At 46.0% G+C, this 13141-nt stretch overlaps 1 protein-coding gene across 4 annotated transcripts in view; it reads left to right on the top strand.

Annotated features, from left to right (window-relative positions):
- Nucleotides 1-13141, top strand: part of SLC12A4 (solute carrier family 12 member 4) — a 58712-nt gene that overhangs the window by 30049 nt on the left and 15522 nt on the right. For all 4 annotated transcript variants that reach the window (XM_074202112.1, XM_074202117.1, XM_074202115.1 and 1 more), the window contains exons 4-8: nt 6174-6320; nt 6872-6926; nt 9705-9835; nt 10784-11025; nt 11652-11866. In XM_074202112.1, coding sequence (XP_074058213.1) covers nt 6174-6320; nt 6872-6926; nt 9705-9835; nt 10784-11025; nt 11652-11866 — 790 coding nt within the window. The remainder of the gene's footprint in view (nt 1-6173; nt 6321-6871; nt 6927-9704; nt 9836-10783; nt 11026-11651; nt 11867-13141) is intronic.

Here is a 13141-nt window from a genome sequence, read left to right on the forward strand (position 1 = left end):
TGTTTGAATCCTACAACTCCAGCCCCCAGCTTTGGTTAGAAATCTCAGGGACTTCCCAGATAACTACCCTAACCATGGAGCCATGTGGCTGGCTTCTTGTTGGTTTTTCTCTTCCTAGCTCTGTCCTGCCCCCATGCTGTGCACTCTTTCTGAGTCATTTCATAGTTTCTTCTCCCACTCTGTCTGTGGGCTGTTCCCCATCCTCTCCACCTCACTTCATTACATCATTTCTCCTTCAGGTTTCCAAAATCACCCAATTGCTCTTCTTCTGTTCTCTCCTGGGCATAATCCAATTTCACTTAGCCTAATCCATGGGTCCCTTCTCCCTGAACATTATTTATTTACATCATCTTCAGTCATATCCTAGTTCTCCTGGGATTCATGGTGAGATAAGATAACCTGGGCCAAATTCCTTATATTATAGATAAGGAAACCAAAGCCTAGAATTTAACTGACAAGACCTGGGATCACTCAGAAAGAAAGTAGCACCTGAAGTTCAGCCTGTTCCTCCCCCCACACACACACACTGTCTGTCTGTCTGTCTGTCTGTCTCTCTCTCTCTCTCTTTCTCTCTTTCTCCTTTGATTTTGCAAGGCAAGGGGGTTAGGTGACTTGTCCTCCAAGGTCACACAGCTAAGTAAGTATTAAATGTTTAAGGCCATATTTGAACTCAGGTCCTCCTAAGCTAATGCTCTATCCACTGAACCACCAGGCTGCCCCTAAATCTCAATTCTAATCCAAATGCAACACTTTTCCCCTCTGTGGACTCCTTTTTTTTTTTTTAACAGAACTAATATCTGCCTGGGTAGGTTTCTCACACAAACTTTACCTACTTTAGCCTTTTGTTTATTTGTTTTTTTGCAAAGCAATGGGGTTAAGTGACTTACCCAAGGTCAAACAGCTAAGTAATTATTAAATGTCTGAGACTGGATTTGAACTCAGGTCCTCCTGACTCCAGGGTCATTGCTCTATCCACTGCTCTGCCATCTAGCTGTCCCCCTCTCTTTTTTTTATTTTTATTTTGATTTTTTTAGATTTTTCAAGGCAATGGGGTTATGTGGCTTTCCCAAGACCACACAGCTAGGTAATTATTAAGTGTCTGAGGTCAGATTTGAACTCAGCTACTCCTGACTCCAGGGCCGGTGCTCTATCCACTGCGCCACCTAGCCGCTCCTCCCTCTCTTTTAAAAAAAAATTTATTTTTTCTACTTCATGCAGCGGTAGTTTTCAACAATCATATTTTGCAAGGTTTTTGAATTTCCACATTTTTCTTCCTCCCCCAGAAAGAAAGCATTCTAATCTAAAGCCTGTGTGTCTCAATGCTGAACTTCTCACTCGTCTTTCTCCTCATCTAACTACTCTGCAAGCATGGATTCCCAGCTGCCCAGTTGGGGTCTATGGGGGCTAGATTTGGTAGCTCCAACTGTAACCCATCTTTTCAGGTGGACCAATGGCTTCAGCAGTGTAGAGATAGATCATGACCTCTCCATGCAATCCCTTCCCCAAGTAAACCATGGCAGCCTGAGAACCTCTTTGTAAGGATGCTCCTGGAGCACTTGGTCTCACTGACTGGCTGGGCCCTCCCTCCCCTGCCCCCACTCCCTTGTGCTAAACCCAGCTTCTCTTCCCAAGCCTGTTCATTTTTGTTATTCTGATTCTCCTTTGTAGCTCCTTGTTGGTAATGTATTATGGCTACTTCCAGCTTCCCTGTGGACCTCTCTGAGGAACAGCCATTTTTAATCCTTAAGAGGCCGAACTGTTCTGTGACTTACAGCCAGATAACCCAAGCAGAATATTGACCTTAAAGAGAGATGCACCTTTGTACTCAGGGAGAAATCTGGGTTATTTTGGGGCATTTTTGGTGTTTTTTTGGGAGGGGTTTCTAGGCAATGGGGTGAAGTGACTTCACCCAAGGTCCTACAACTAGATAATTATTACCCTTCATTTTTTTTTTTTAGGTTTTTTTCAAGGCAAATGGGGTTAAGTGGCTTGGCCAAGGCCACACAGCTAGGTCATTATGAAGTGTCTGAGTTCAGATTTGAACTCAGGTCCTCCTGACTCCAGGGCTGGTGCTCTATCCACTGTGCCACCTAGCTGCCCCAACTAGATAATTATTAAGTATCTGAGGCTGGATTTGAACTCAGGTCATCCTGACTCTAGGACTGGTACTCTATCCACTGCACCACCTAGCTGCCCTGAAACTTGGGTTATTTTCAAACTTTGCAACTTCCCACATATCCATTCTTTTCTCAGTGGACTCTGGGTCCAAATCATTGTTCATTTGCAGCATCTTTGTAAGTATGTGAGTGAGTGTGTGTGTGAGAGAGAGGGAGGAGAAAGAGAGATAAGCACAAATACATAGGTATATTTTTTTTTTAGTTTTTTGCAAGGCAATGGAGTTAAGTGGCTTGCCCAAGGCCACACAGCTAGATAATTATTAAGTGTTTGAGGCCAGATTTAAACATAGGTCCTCCTGACTCCAGAGCCGGTGCTCTATACACTGCACCACCTAGCCACCCCCCCCCCCCCATAGGTGTATTTTTAAATTTCTCCAAACACATATTATTGTACAGCCATTTTCAGTTGTGTCTGATTCTTTGTGACCCCATTTAGTGTTTTCTTGGTTAAGAAGCTGGAGTGGTTTGCCACTTCCTTCTTCAGCTCAAGAAAAGCATGATAATAATAACCCTAGTAGCCAACATTTCCATAGTACCAGACATTCTATCAAATGCTTTACAATTAGTATTTTACCTGATCTTGATAACAACCCTGGGAGAGTTTCAATTGTGTCTGATTCCTCGTGACCACCTTTGGTGGAGTTTTTTTGGGGCAAAGACGCTGGAGTGGTTTGTCATTTTTTTACTTTTCTAACTCATTTGACAGATGAAGAAACTGAGGCAAACAGGGTTAAATGACTTGCCTAAGGACAACCAGCTAGTCTAAGGCCAGATTTGACTCCGAGGCTGGTGCTCTATTCACTGCTCCTTGCTTCCCCCTCTTTATTGTTTTTTTGAGGGTGTTGGATTTGTTGTTTGTGTTTGTGTGTGTGTGTGTGTGTGTGTCCAGATAATGTCTGAGGCTAGATTTGAACTCAGGTTTTTCTAAGCCTTAAGTTGGAGGCTCTGTTCACTTAACACCTTAAGTAGCATGGCATAGAAGCTACAGTGTTGGATCAAGGGACAGGTAGACCAGAGACTAAATTCTGTCTTAAATCCTTTCCTTGGGCAAGACACAGTATACTCATTGAGCCTCAGTTTCTTCATCTGTAAAATGGGAATAGTAATCACAGGTTTATTGAGTCAAATGACATCATGTATATACCATGTGCTTTCCAAATCTTCCATCACTATATAAACCAGAGTTAAGTGTCTGAGACCGGATTTGAACCCAGGTACTCCTGACTCCAGGGCCGGTGCTTTATCTACTGTGCCACCTAGCTGCCCCTCAGCCCAAAATCTTAATGATCCTTAGGAATCTGGTTCAAGTCCTGACTTTTCCCTTTAAAAAAAAATAACTCCGGGGCCTAGAAGTGTTCTGAGCTTTGGCTCAGTGATACTTTTTTTTTTAAGTTTTTGTAAGGCAAATAGAGTTAACTAGGTAATTATTAACTGTCCGAGGCTGGATTTGAACTCAGGTACTCCTGACTCCAGGGCCGGTACTCTATCCACTACACCACCTAGCTGCCCAGCTCAGAGATTCTTATGAGAGTAATGGACCCTTTTGTCAGTGTGGTGACAAACACATAAAATGAAATGCCCAGGATTATAAACAAAGTCAATTACATTGAAAAAGTTATTAAAAAACAACAGGTTTAAACTGTGGAATTTGAACAAAGCCCAAGGACTGCTACCTTAAAAAATACTGATATTTTATTGTCTGATCTTGCTATCACTTATACTTTATGTTTCTTCCTTAAGGATTTGATTTCTCTCTCATCACACTCAATTTGGATCAGTGTATACCATGGAAACAAAGTAAAGACTGGCAAATTGCCTTCTGTGGGGTTGGGGGGAGGGAAGCAAGATTAGGGGAAAAAATGTTAAACTCAAAATAAATAAAATCTTTAATTAAAAAAAAACAGGTTTATAGACTTCAGGTAAGAATCCCTGGTCTAACTGCCTCTAACCAAATAGGCATTCTTCATCTACTTAGCCATTTTTTTTTTTTTTTATTTTTTAGGTTTTTGCAAGGCAAACAGGGTTAAGTGGCTTGCCCAAGGCCACATGGCTAGGTAATTATTAAGTGTCTGAGGCTAGATTTGAACTCAGGTACTCCTGACTCCAGGGCCAGTGCTTTATCCACCTAGCCACCTAGCTGCCCCAAGCCAACCCTTTTAACAGGTAATTGTTTAGAAAGGGAAAAAAATCCATAAAAACCAACCAGTACATACAAAAATATATGGTGTTAGATGCAAATTCTATCCTCACAGACCATATCCTCTACATAGGAGTAGGGAGAGATGTCTTCTCCTATCTCTTGCCATGACCACACTTAGTCTTTGTAATTTTGCAACATTAAGTTTTAGTTATTCTGTGTTTCTTGTTCTTTACATGGTTTACATGGATGCTGTGAGAGTCATCATGTAGATTGTTTCCTTCCTTGGCTTCCTTCACATCATTTTTTAAATCTTCCCAAATTTCTTGGAATATATCATGCTCATTGTTTCTTAGCACACAAGACGAATTGAGAACGTTCTGAAGCAAGTAGTCAGCCTGATGACATCCACAAATAGGAGCATCAAAAAGACCTCCCACATGGCCCAGAGGTTAATCCATTCTCTTCTACTTGGATGCCTCCTCCAAGCCAGTGGTTACCTTTGGCAAAGCACTGGTTTCCCTAGAATGGTCAAACAAGGTTGTCCCTGTCCTGAAATCTCTCCAGAAATTCTGCATAATTCTGACCTGTGCAAGGGAGATGTTCTGGTGGAATAGAGACAACCTTTTGCACTCCTCAAACACTTTTTTCATCAACCAGAAGTAAACACAAAGAGAGCTTGTGTTCTCTGCATCTTTTACTCAGTCGTGTGATGGTGAAGATGTGGCCTACGATGGAATACTGCTTTTGAAAGTCTCCCCGGTCACTACTGATGTCTCTATCAATATGTATATAGACTGTTTTCATCAAAACATTACATAAATGGGAAAAGTAGCTCTCAGGTTTCCAGAGTATTTGGCTAAAGAGAACAACCTTTTCCTATCCTTGATGGTCCACTGAGAACTTCCACTTAACTTTATACCAAAGGTCATGAACAAGGATTGCATTAAGTCAAGAGATGATATGGGCCAGAAATATAAATTTTGATGATGGGACCATGATGAACTATTAAAAAAGATCTCCTTTGAATTATAGAGGTGAGCCATGCTTTTCCCACATCTATCACATCCTTGGTCACCAGTGTTGGAAGCAAGATACAGGTCTACTGACTGGCCATAGAGGACTGTCCAGATCTGGAAATCATGTCACTATAGGTGAACTGATGAGAAATGAATTTTTATGAGGCACTTCAAAGTAATAGAGAGGCATGTGTAGCAGGAACTCATACAAGAGACTCTTTCAGGTTCTTCTTTTCTTGAAGCTCTTTATTTGCCATCTTTGATGAGGACCATGATAGTAACTCGTGTGTTGCAGTGGGTTTAGAAATCACCTTCTTCACAACCACCTAAGGAAGTGGGTATTACCCCCATTTTTGAGACTGGCAACAGAGAAGTTAAAAGTCATATTGTTATCTATCCATAATTGGGATGATCCAGGAATAGCCTGCATCCACTGAGACATCTCTTGTGGGGTTGGTATGGATTCTGGTACAGATCCAAGGGTTTTTCCCAACTATATTAGTGTGGGTCTCACATGAATATAGAAGTCATTGCTGCTAAGCTTGGCCACCCCATGAAGCTGACTCCTCACTTCCAGATCAGAACTGGTACCCTTCTACCATCACTGGGCATCTCCTAGGTCAAGAGAGCCACCAGGATCTGAAGGGTCCTAAGTGATTATCTCACAACTCACAGGCTGTTCTTGACTATAAAAGCCTGGTCAGTGAGGGACATTTAGGGCACCTCCATTCTAGGTCATCCCCAGGCTTCTGTCTTCCTTCAGAGCAGTCCTTGGGCAATATGATGTCACAGCATTTACACTCCTCCCCCTCAGACTCAGACAAGATGTTTGTTCCCTAGTCACCCAGCATGGGCACCTTGATGGGCGTGTACCTGCCCTGTATGCAGAACATCTTTGGGGTGATCCTTTTCCTTCGACTGACCTGGATGGTGGGGACAGCCGGTGTCCTGCAGTCCTTCCTCATTGTCCTCATCTGCTGCTGTTGTGTGAGTATCCCTTTTGACCACAGGCACCATTTTCCATTTCCTTTCCCACCCAAGAAGCAAATAGCTGGACCCTGTTCTGCTGACCTTTCTGGCCAAAGTGAGGACCTCGATGGGGCAGGGATGGTGACACTTCTCAAGAGTAACAATGTCAGAGGGGAAAGATGTTTCTTTTTCTTTTAATTTTATTTTTCCAACTACATGCAAAGACAGTCTTCAGCAGTCATTTTTTTGTTTGGTAAGGTTTTGAGTTTCAATATATTTCTCCCTCCTTCCCTTCCCTCATGGAAAAGATAGTTTTGATCCATAGAATTTAGTGTTTCAGTTCTGAGGTCATCCATCAGTGTTACCCCTTCCTTGATTTTTGGGAAAGGAATGTTTGAATGGTTACTTGCTTTGTTAAAGGAAAAAAAAACCAAGAATAACAGCCCTCTTTGACGCATCTGTAGAAATGCCAGTGCCTGAGTCTGTGACTGACCTTTCTTTGACTAACAATGGAATCTTTTTCCAATGGGACTTTTATGTAACCCAGCTGCAATTTCTTGTCTTTATAGACCCTACTGACAGCAATATCCATGAGCGCCATCGCTACCAATGGGGTTGTTCCAGGTACTTGTTTGTAGATGTGATATTTTGGGTACTGGGCAGTTGGCTGGGCATCCTTATGATATGAGAAGGCACCCACCCTCTTAGAAGTTTCAGCTTCCCTAGTTTAAGGAAGGGGAGAGGACCAGATGCTCTGTTATAAGTCATCCACTGGTCATTAGAGCTACAAGGGACTTTTCTCCAGATGAGAAAAACCAACAGCCAAGGACTCAGAGTGCTTTAGCCAACATCAATGGCACAACTAGTTCTGGTATCCAGGCTGCCCACTGGCCCATCACTTCTTGAAGTCATCCAATCTGGTTCCCTGACCTTGGGCAAATCATGCTCCCTTCTCTGGGCATCAGATTCATTCTTGCAGAATAAGGTTGAGCACTGAGATCCTTTCCAAGGCCTGGTCAGATGCCTCTTCTTCTGTGCCTTGATTCTTTGTCTCATTTGGAGCCTGTGCTTTGACTTGCTTCGACAAGGGACCCCGTAAAATTGGAGAGTTTGCTTAGGTGGGCTCCTTAGCAGACCCAGGCCCGCTGGGGACTGGGAGCCAGGAAGGAGTGACCCAGTTATGGGTCCAGAGTTTTTGCTCAGAGGAAGCCTAGTAACTTCTTTGAGCAGACTCCTGGAGCTTGTCCTCCCATTCATATTCACAAAGCCTGCAGGCGGTTGGTCCAGTTCCCTGACAGTGGGCCATATTGCTGCTTGGATGTTGTTGCTGTCCTTGCCCAGTGTGGGAGCCAGATGGCCGGGTTATTTATCACTCACTCATGGGGGAGAGAAGAAGCAGTTTTATCTCATTTCTGGAAAAGGCCTGGTCTCCCTATGCTACTTCTCTGTTCTGGTTAATGACTGTCAGAGTTTCTCAGGTCAAAACAATGGCCCATGGGGCTTCTGTAACCAGAGCAGCCCCAAAGCCTGCAGCAATAGAAAGAGACCTAAGATTAGAGGCTACAGTCTTTGTTTCCAGGGGGAGCCAACTGTGTCTACTGGGGGACTGGCCACAGTCTGAAGCCCTCCTCTGACTCCACCCCCAAGCTATTTTCTTTGCCACAGTGACTTCCAGACAGCTGGGGCCTCAGAATAATGATTTAGTAGCTAATGGAGCTGGCTAGTAGGAGAGAGCTTATGAACCTGAAAGGGACCCTAAAGACCCTCTCATGCAAACCCCTTGCTTTGTAGATGAGGGTACAGGAAGCCAAAAATAGGAAATCCCTTGCTCAGGTAATAGAGGCAGAAGTCAAAGGAAGCACTTTAACTCAAAATCCAAATAATACTCTTTTTCACAATATCATTGCCCCTTCTGTATGCTCTATTCCAACTCTGGCCCAGAAAGACTCTTGGGCTAAGGCCTTAATGCTAATTCCTAGCCCGAGTGGTCTTGACCATATCATTTGATTTCTCAGACCCTTCAGTTTTGTCATCTGGCAGAAGAGAATAATGGATTTGTAAGCTTTGGGCAGCCCCTCCTAGAGGGTAGACTGAGAGCCCAGAGGGTATACCGAGCTGGCCCCGCCATGAGAATCATGGTTCCATTTGATGTAATGGAGCACCTAGAACCTGAGGGTTCTGGTAAGCCTTTCTTTAAAAATTCATGTTCGTAACCTCCAGGGAAAGGCAGTCCATAAAGAGACAAAAAGATAACCCAAGAAGGAAAAAGAAAAGAAAATATCAGACAAGGAAGTTCTGCTAGGATCCTTCCAAGTGCTATCTCTGTCTTGAACCCTGGGGTCTCAAGTCAGCCCAACTAGGAGCATGAGTAGCTGCTGACTGCTCCCAAGTAGCCCCACTGATGGGGGTGTGTGAATGTAGGCCCAAATTGCCCCCGGAGCCACTACCATCCTGACCCAACACAAGCTCAGGAGGGGTGAGAGGACAAAAGGAAACCTTTATTAAATCTCCTTTAATCCTTACAATATCCTCGGGAGCTAATTTCTGTAATTATCCCCATTTTGCCTTTGAGAAAACTGGGGTTGACTCAAGTTATGTGACTTGCCTAGATTCACACAGCCAGTAATGTCTCAGACTCACTCTGTCCACAGCACCCCCAGCTTCCAGAAAGAAAGTAAATAGAAGGGGCAGCTAGGTGGCGTAGTGGATAAAGCACCGGCCCTGGATTCAGGAGTACCTGGGTTCAAATCCGGCCTCAGACACTTAATAATTACCTAACTGTGTGGCCTTGAGCAAGCCACTTAACTCCATTTGCCTTGGAAAAACCTAAAAAAAAAAAAAAAGTAGATAAGAGACAGGGGACCATGATGGAGTGGTCGAGGGAAGTCTTTTACCAGTAGGCTAGGAGGGGCTCTAAAACTAAATCTGAGTTTACCTGGTACATTGAGAAGTTAATTTGGCCAGGGTCACCCAACCAGTCACCTGTACCAGGGACGGGACCTGAACCTAAGTCTTACTGATTCCAAAACTGTCTTCTCTCCGTCTTAACCCCCTCTTCCCCTTCATTCCATCCTCTAGGTAGATAGTCCTAGGCATAGAACTCTGAGGGGACCTTAAGAGTCATCAAGGCCAGACCTCTCCCTTTACAGATGAGGACACTGAAACGTTTCCCTCAAAGACTTAAGTGACTTGGCCTGAAACATCCAGCTTCTGGGTTGGAGAGGTGGGTTTTTCCTTGAAGGGCTTTCTGAACAGATAGCTCGGGGCTGCCAAAGGATGTTATAACCTGTAGGAGGACTCTCTGCAGGTATCTGAGCCACAAGCTTCCAATGTGCAAAAGGAGCTGGTGAGGTAAGAAGCAGAAGAAGCATGAGCTCCATGTTTTCTCTTTGCCTCTCCTAGCTGGGGGCTCCTACTTCATGATTTCCCGCTCACTTGGGCCTGAGTTTGGAGGAGCTGTGGGCCTGTGCTTTTACCTGGGTACCACCTTTGCAGCAGCAATGTACATCCTGGGAGCCATCGAGATCCTGCTGGTGAGTCCAGTTCAGCCTTGCCCCACCCATCCCAGGGACAAGAGCCAAGGTCATTTCAGACCCTCTTGCTCTTAGGGCCCAAGATCAGCCATTCATTCCCCTTTCCTGGGCCCAGTGATGCCCTGTGAAGGGTTGGGGGGTGATAGCAAGGATAGGGTTGGCCCGTTGGGCTGATGGTAAAGAGCTGGTAAAATGTGGGGTGGGGGAGGCAGGACATGGGCAACTCGGGAAAGCCTCCCTTGTTTTTGCCTCTTTAAATGTATAGCCAAGAATAATCTCTGTGGTTAGTACTCAGCAGATGCTTTGGTTTTTGTGTCATATTTAATTTAGTTACATGAATTTTACTTGGGACAGAAAGCATCACATCCATGTAAACATGTTCCATTTGTTCCTAATGTCTACTGTGTGTTATAACCTGGGTTTGTGTGTATGTCTGTTTGTCTGCATCAAATTCAAGGTCTGCATTTGCTGCTGTTCTTTCAAACCTTCTCTCCCTCTGACCCAGTCCATGCAAAGGAGGACCCCATGGAACAAGAACCCAGTTCTCTTTTTTTAAATCTCAGGGTGTTTGGCCAACATCTGGCTCCCCCCCCCCCCAGCTCCTGAGTAGCAGTGCTCAGTTAGCCTTGGCAGTAACCTCTAGAGGACAGCCTAGGCAGGAAGCTGGGACTGCTGGCCAGGGATCCTTACCCGCCTTGCCCAAAGAGTGGTTTATAGGGCGCCCCACCCAGGCCTTTTCCCTGTGTGTGTGGTGGGAGGAGATGTCTCAATCCTCACCCCACCCCTTGTTCCCAAAGAGGAAAGGGAGTCACCACTTCCTGCCTCAGAACCCCCCCTCCAGGAGCAGGGGCTGAATTTGGCTCCTTGCCACCTCGTCCTTGAGAAAATGGAGATGTGAGGGCTTGTTTGTCAGGCTAACATTCCCAAGCCTTGCTCTTGTCATTTCAGACTTACATCGCCCCACCGGCTGCCATCTTCCACCCAACGGGGGCTCATGACACCTCAAGTGCCACCCTGAATAACATGCGTGTGTATGGGACCATTTTCCTGACTTTCATGACAGTGGTGGTGTTTGTTGGTGTGAAGTATGTCAACAAATTTGCCTCACTTTTCTTGGCCTGTGTGATTATCTCCATCTTGTCCATCTACGCTGGTGGCATCAAATCCATTTTTGACCCGCCGGTGTTTCCGTAAGTGATGGGCATGCTGGGACCAGAGGGAATATTTTTTTTTTGGTTTTTGCAAGGCAAACGGGGTTAAGTGGCTTGCCCAAGGCCACACAGCTAGCTAATTATTAAGTGTTTAAGACCGGATTTGAACCCAGGTACTCCTGACTCCACTATGCCACCTAGCTGCCCCACCAGAGGGAATGTTTTAATGAAAAAGGCCACTTCGGGGGTCTTGGGTCATTTCCCTGTGAGCCAGTCAAGGATAAACCCTCCTGGCAGTGCGGGTCAGTCAGTTTGATGGAAGAAAGGAGAAGGGGAAGTTCTTCATGGGAAGAGGGCTGGGCTCATCATGCTTTAGAGCTGGAAGAGACCCAACCACCATGGTTTGCATGAAGGAGACTCGGAGGATCAGTTCACCCAAGGTCACAGAGCCAAGTGAGGTGGAATCCGAACTCTTCTCTTCTAAAGAAGGGGAAGCTGAGGAGCCAGATGTTTAGTCTACTAATAGTTGGGGGCAATAGGAGCAGGGCCCTGTGCGCTGTATAACCCTTGACCCAGCCATAACATTTGGGACGGGTCAGCCAGGGGGAGCATGTTCAGTGAACCCGTATCCTTGACTTGACAAACTTTGATCTTTCCCCCAACAGAGTCTGCATGTTGGGCAATAGGACCCTGTCCCGAGACCAATTTGACATTTGTGCCAAAACCACAGTAGTGGACAATGAAACAGTGGCCACAAAGCTCTGGGTCCTCTTCTGTCACTCCTCCAATCTCACCTCTGAGGGCTGCGACCAGTATTTTCTCCTCAATAATGTCACCGAGATTTCTGGGATCCCCGGAGCTGCCAGTGGGATTCTCCACGGTAGGTACAGAGAGCAGAGATCTGGGGTCAAGACACCCCAAACCAGGCTCAGGGGGGGAAACAGGTGCCCCTATAAGTAGGGTCTGACCTCCTCACTTCCTAAGAAACAGGGAGGAGGCTGAGATCCCACCTCAAAAAGGGATCCTTCTTGTCCACACCCCCCACCCGAGTCACCACCAGCCAAATGCTCACTTGCACAGTGCCATGGAGAATTTTAGCCCGGACTTCTGAGCTGACTCTGATGGACAAAACACATTTCCAAGTGTCCCCTGAAGCCAACGCCTCTTTCTCCAGCATCCCCAGGAGAAGAGGAAATGCTTCAGAATCACTCGATGATGGTTTTCCTTTCAGACGGTCAAGCCCAGCTGACGCTGGCCTGAAATATTCCCACCAGAGCCCATAATAGGCCTCTGTCTGAGAAGCTGGCAGAGGCTGGGAGCTCTCCCACTGAACCCTGGCATGGACAGACCTCGGGTAGCTGTGCTGCCAATTCTGGGGATGCTTCATTGGGCACCAGTTAGCCCTTGGGTGGTGGGTGGACTTGCTTCAGAGGCGTGATGTCCCCTTCTGGAGAGATAAAGAAATACCCCTGAAAGAGGAGAAAACGTAGACCCTCTTTACCGAGTAAGCTTCTTGAAGGCAGTCTTAATGCCTCCCCACAGCAAGGATGGACTGACAGTTGATTAGACTGTGCTTCTGCCTCAGACAGGGCTGCTCAGCCATCAGTTCTGAGGCTCTGAAGTAAAGGCCTGCACATCCAGTGTCCTCAAATATTCCAACAACTCAAGCCAATATTTAATAAAGACTTGCTTTGTGTTGAGTGAGGGGCTCCGGCTGACCACATGAAGATGACCAGTGACACAGTTCTGGTCCTCAAGCTCTCTACCCCTTATACCCTGACAGAGGGGAGATAAGTCATGGACACAGGGGCTGGGGGTAGAAGGAGAGCCCCAGCGAGTTAGGATAGGGAAACACCCCTAGTAACCAGGCCAGGCCGGGTTCTGAAATTGGACCCTGAGGGAGAAAGATTTCAGCACACCACAATGAGGAGAGAGTACATTCCAGACTTGGGGAACCCCTGGGGCAGGAGAGGGCCAGACAGGCCTGGGGCTGGCTAGCTAGCTGTGCTATTCAGTCTAGCCAAGGGGATGCTGTGGACCTCTAGACCCCCCAGCATCTATGCCTCCTGTCTATTCTTAAGCCCCCTCCTGGGCAGCCCTCCCCTTAGTGCTTGGGGCTTCACCATTCCTCCCCCAAACAGCCACAGAGCACCTT

The sequence above is a fragment of the Macrotis lagotis genome, chromosome 1 (genome assembly GCF_037893015.1).
Source record: "Macrotis lagotis isolate mMagLag1 chromosome 1, bilby.v1.9.chrom.fasta, whole genome shotgun sequence".
Lineage (NCBI taxonomy): Eukaryota > Metazoa > Chordata > Mammalia > Peramelemorphia > Peramelidae > Macrotis > Macrotis lagotis.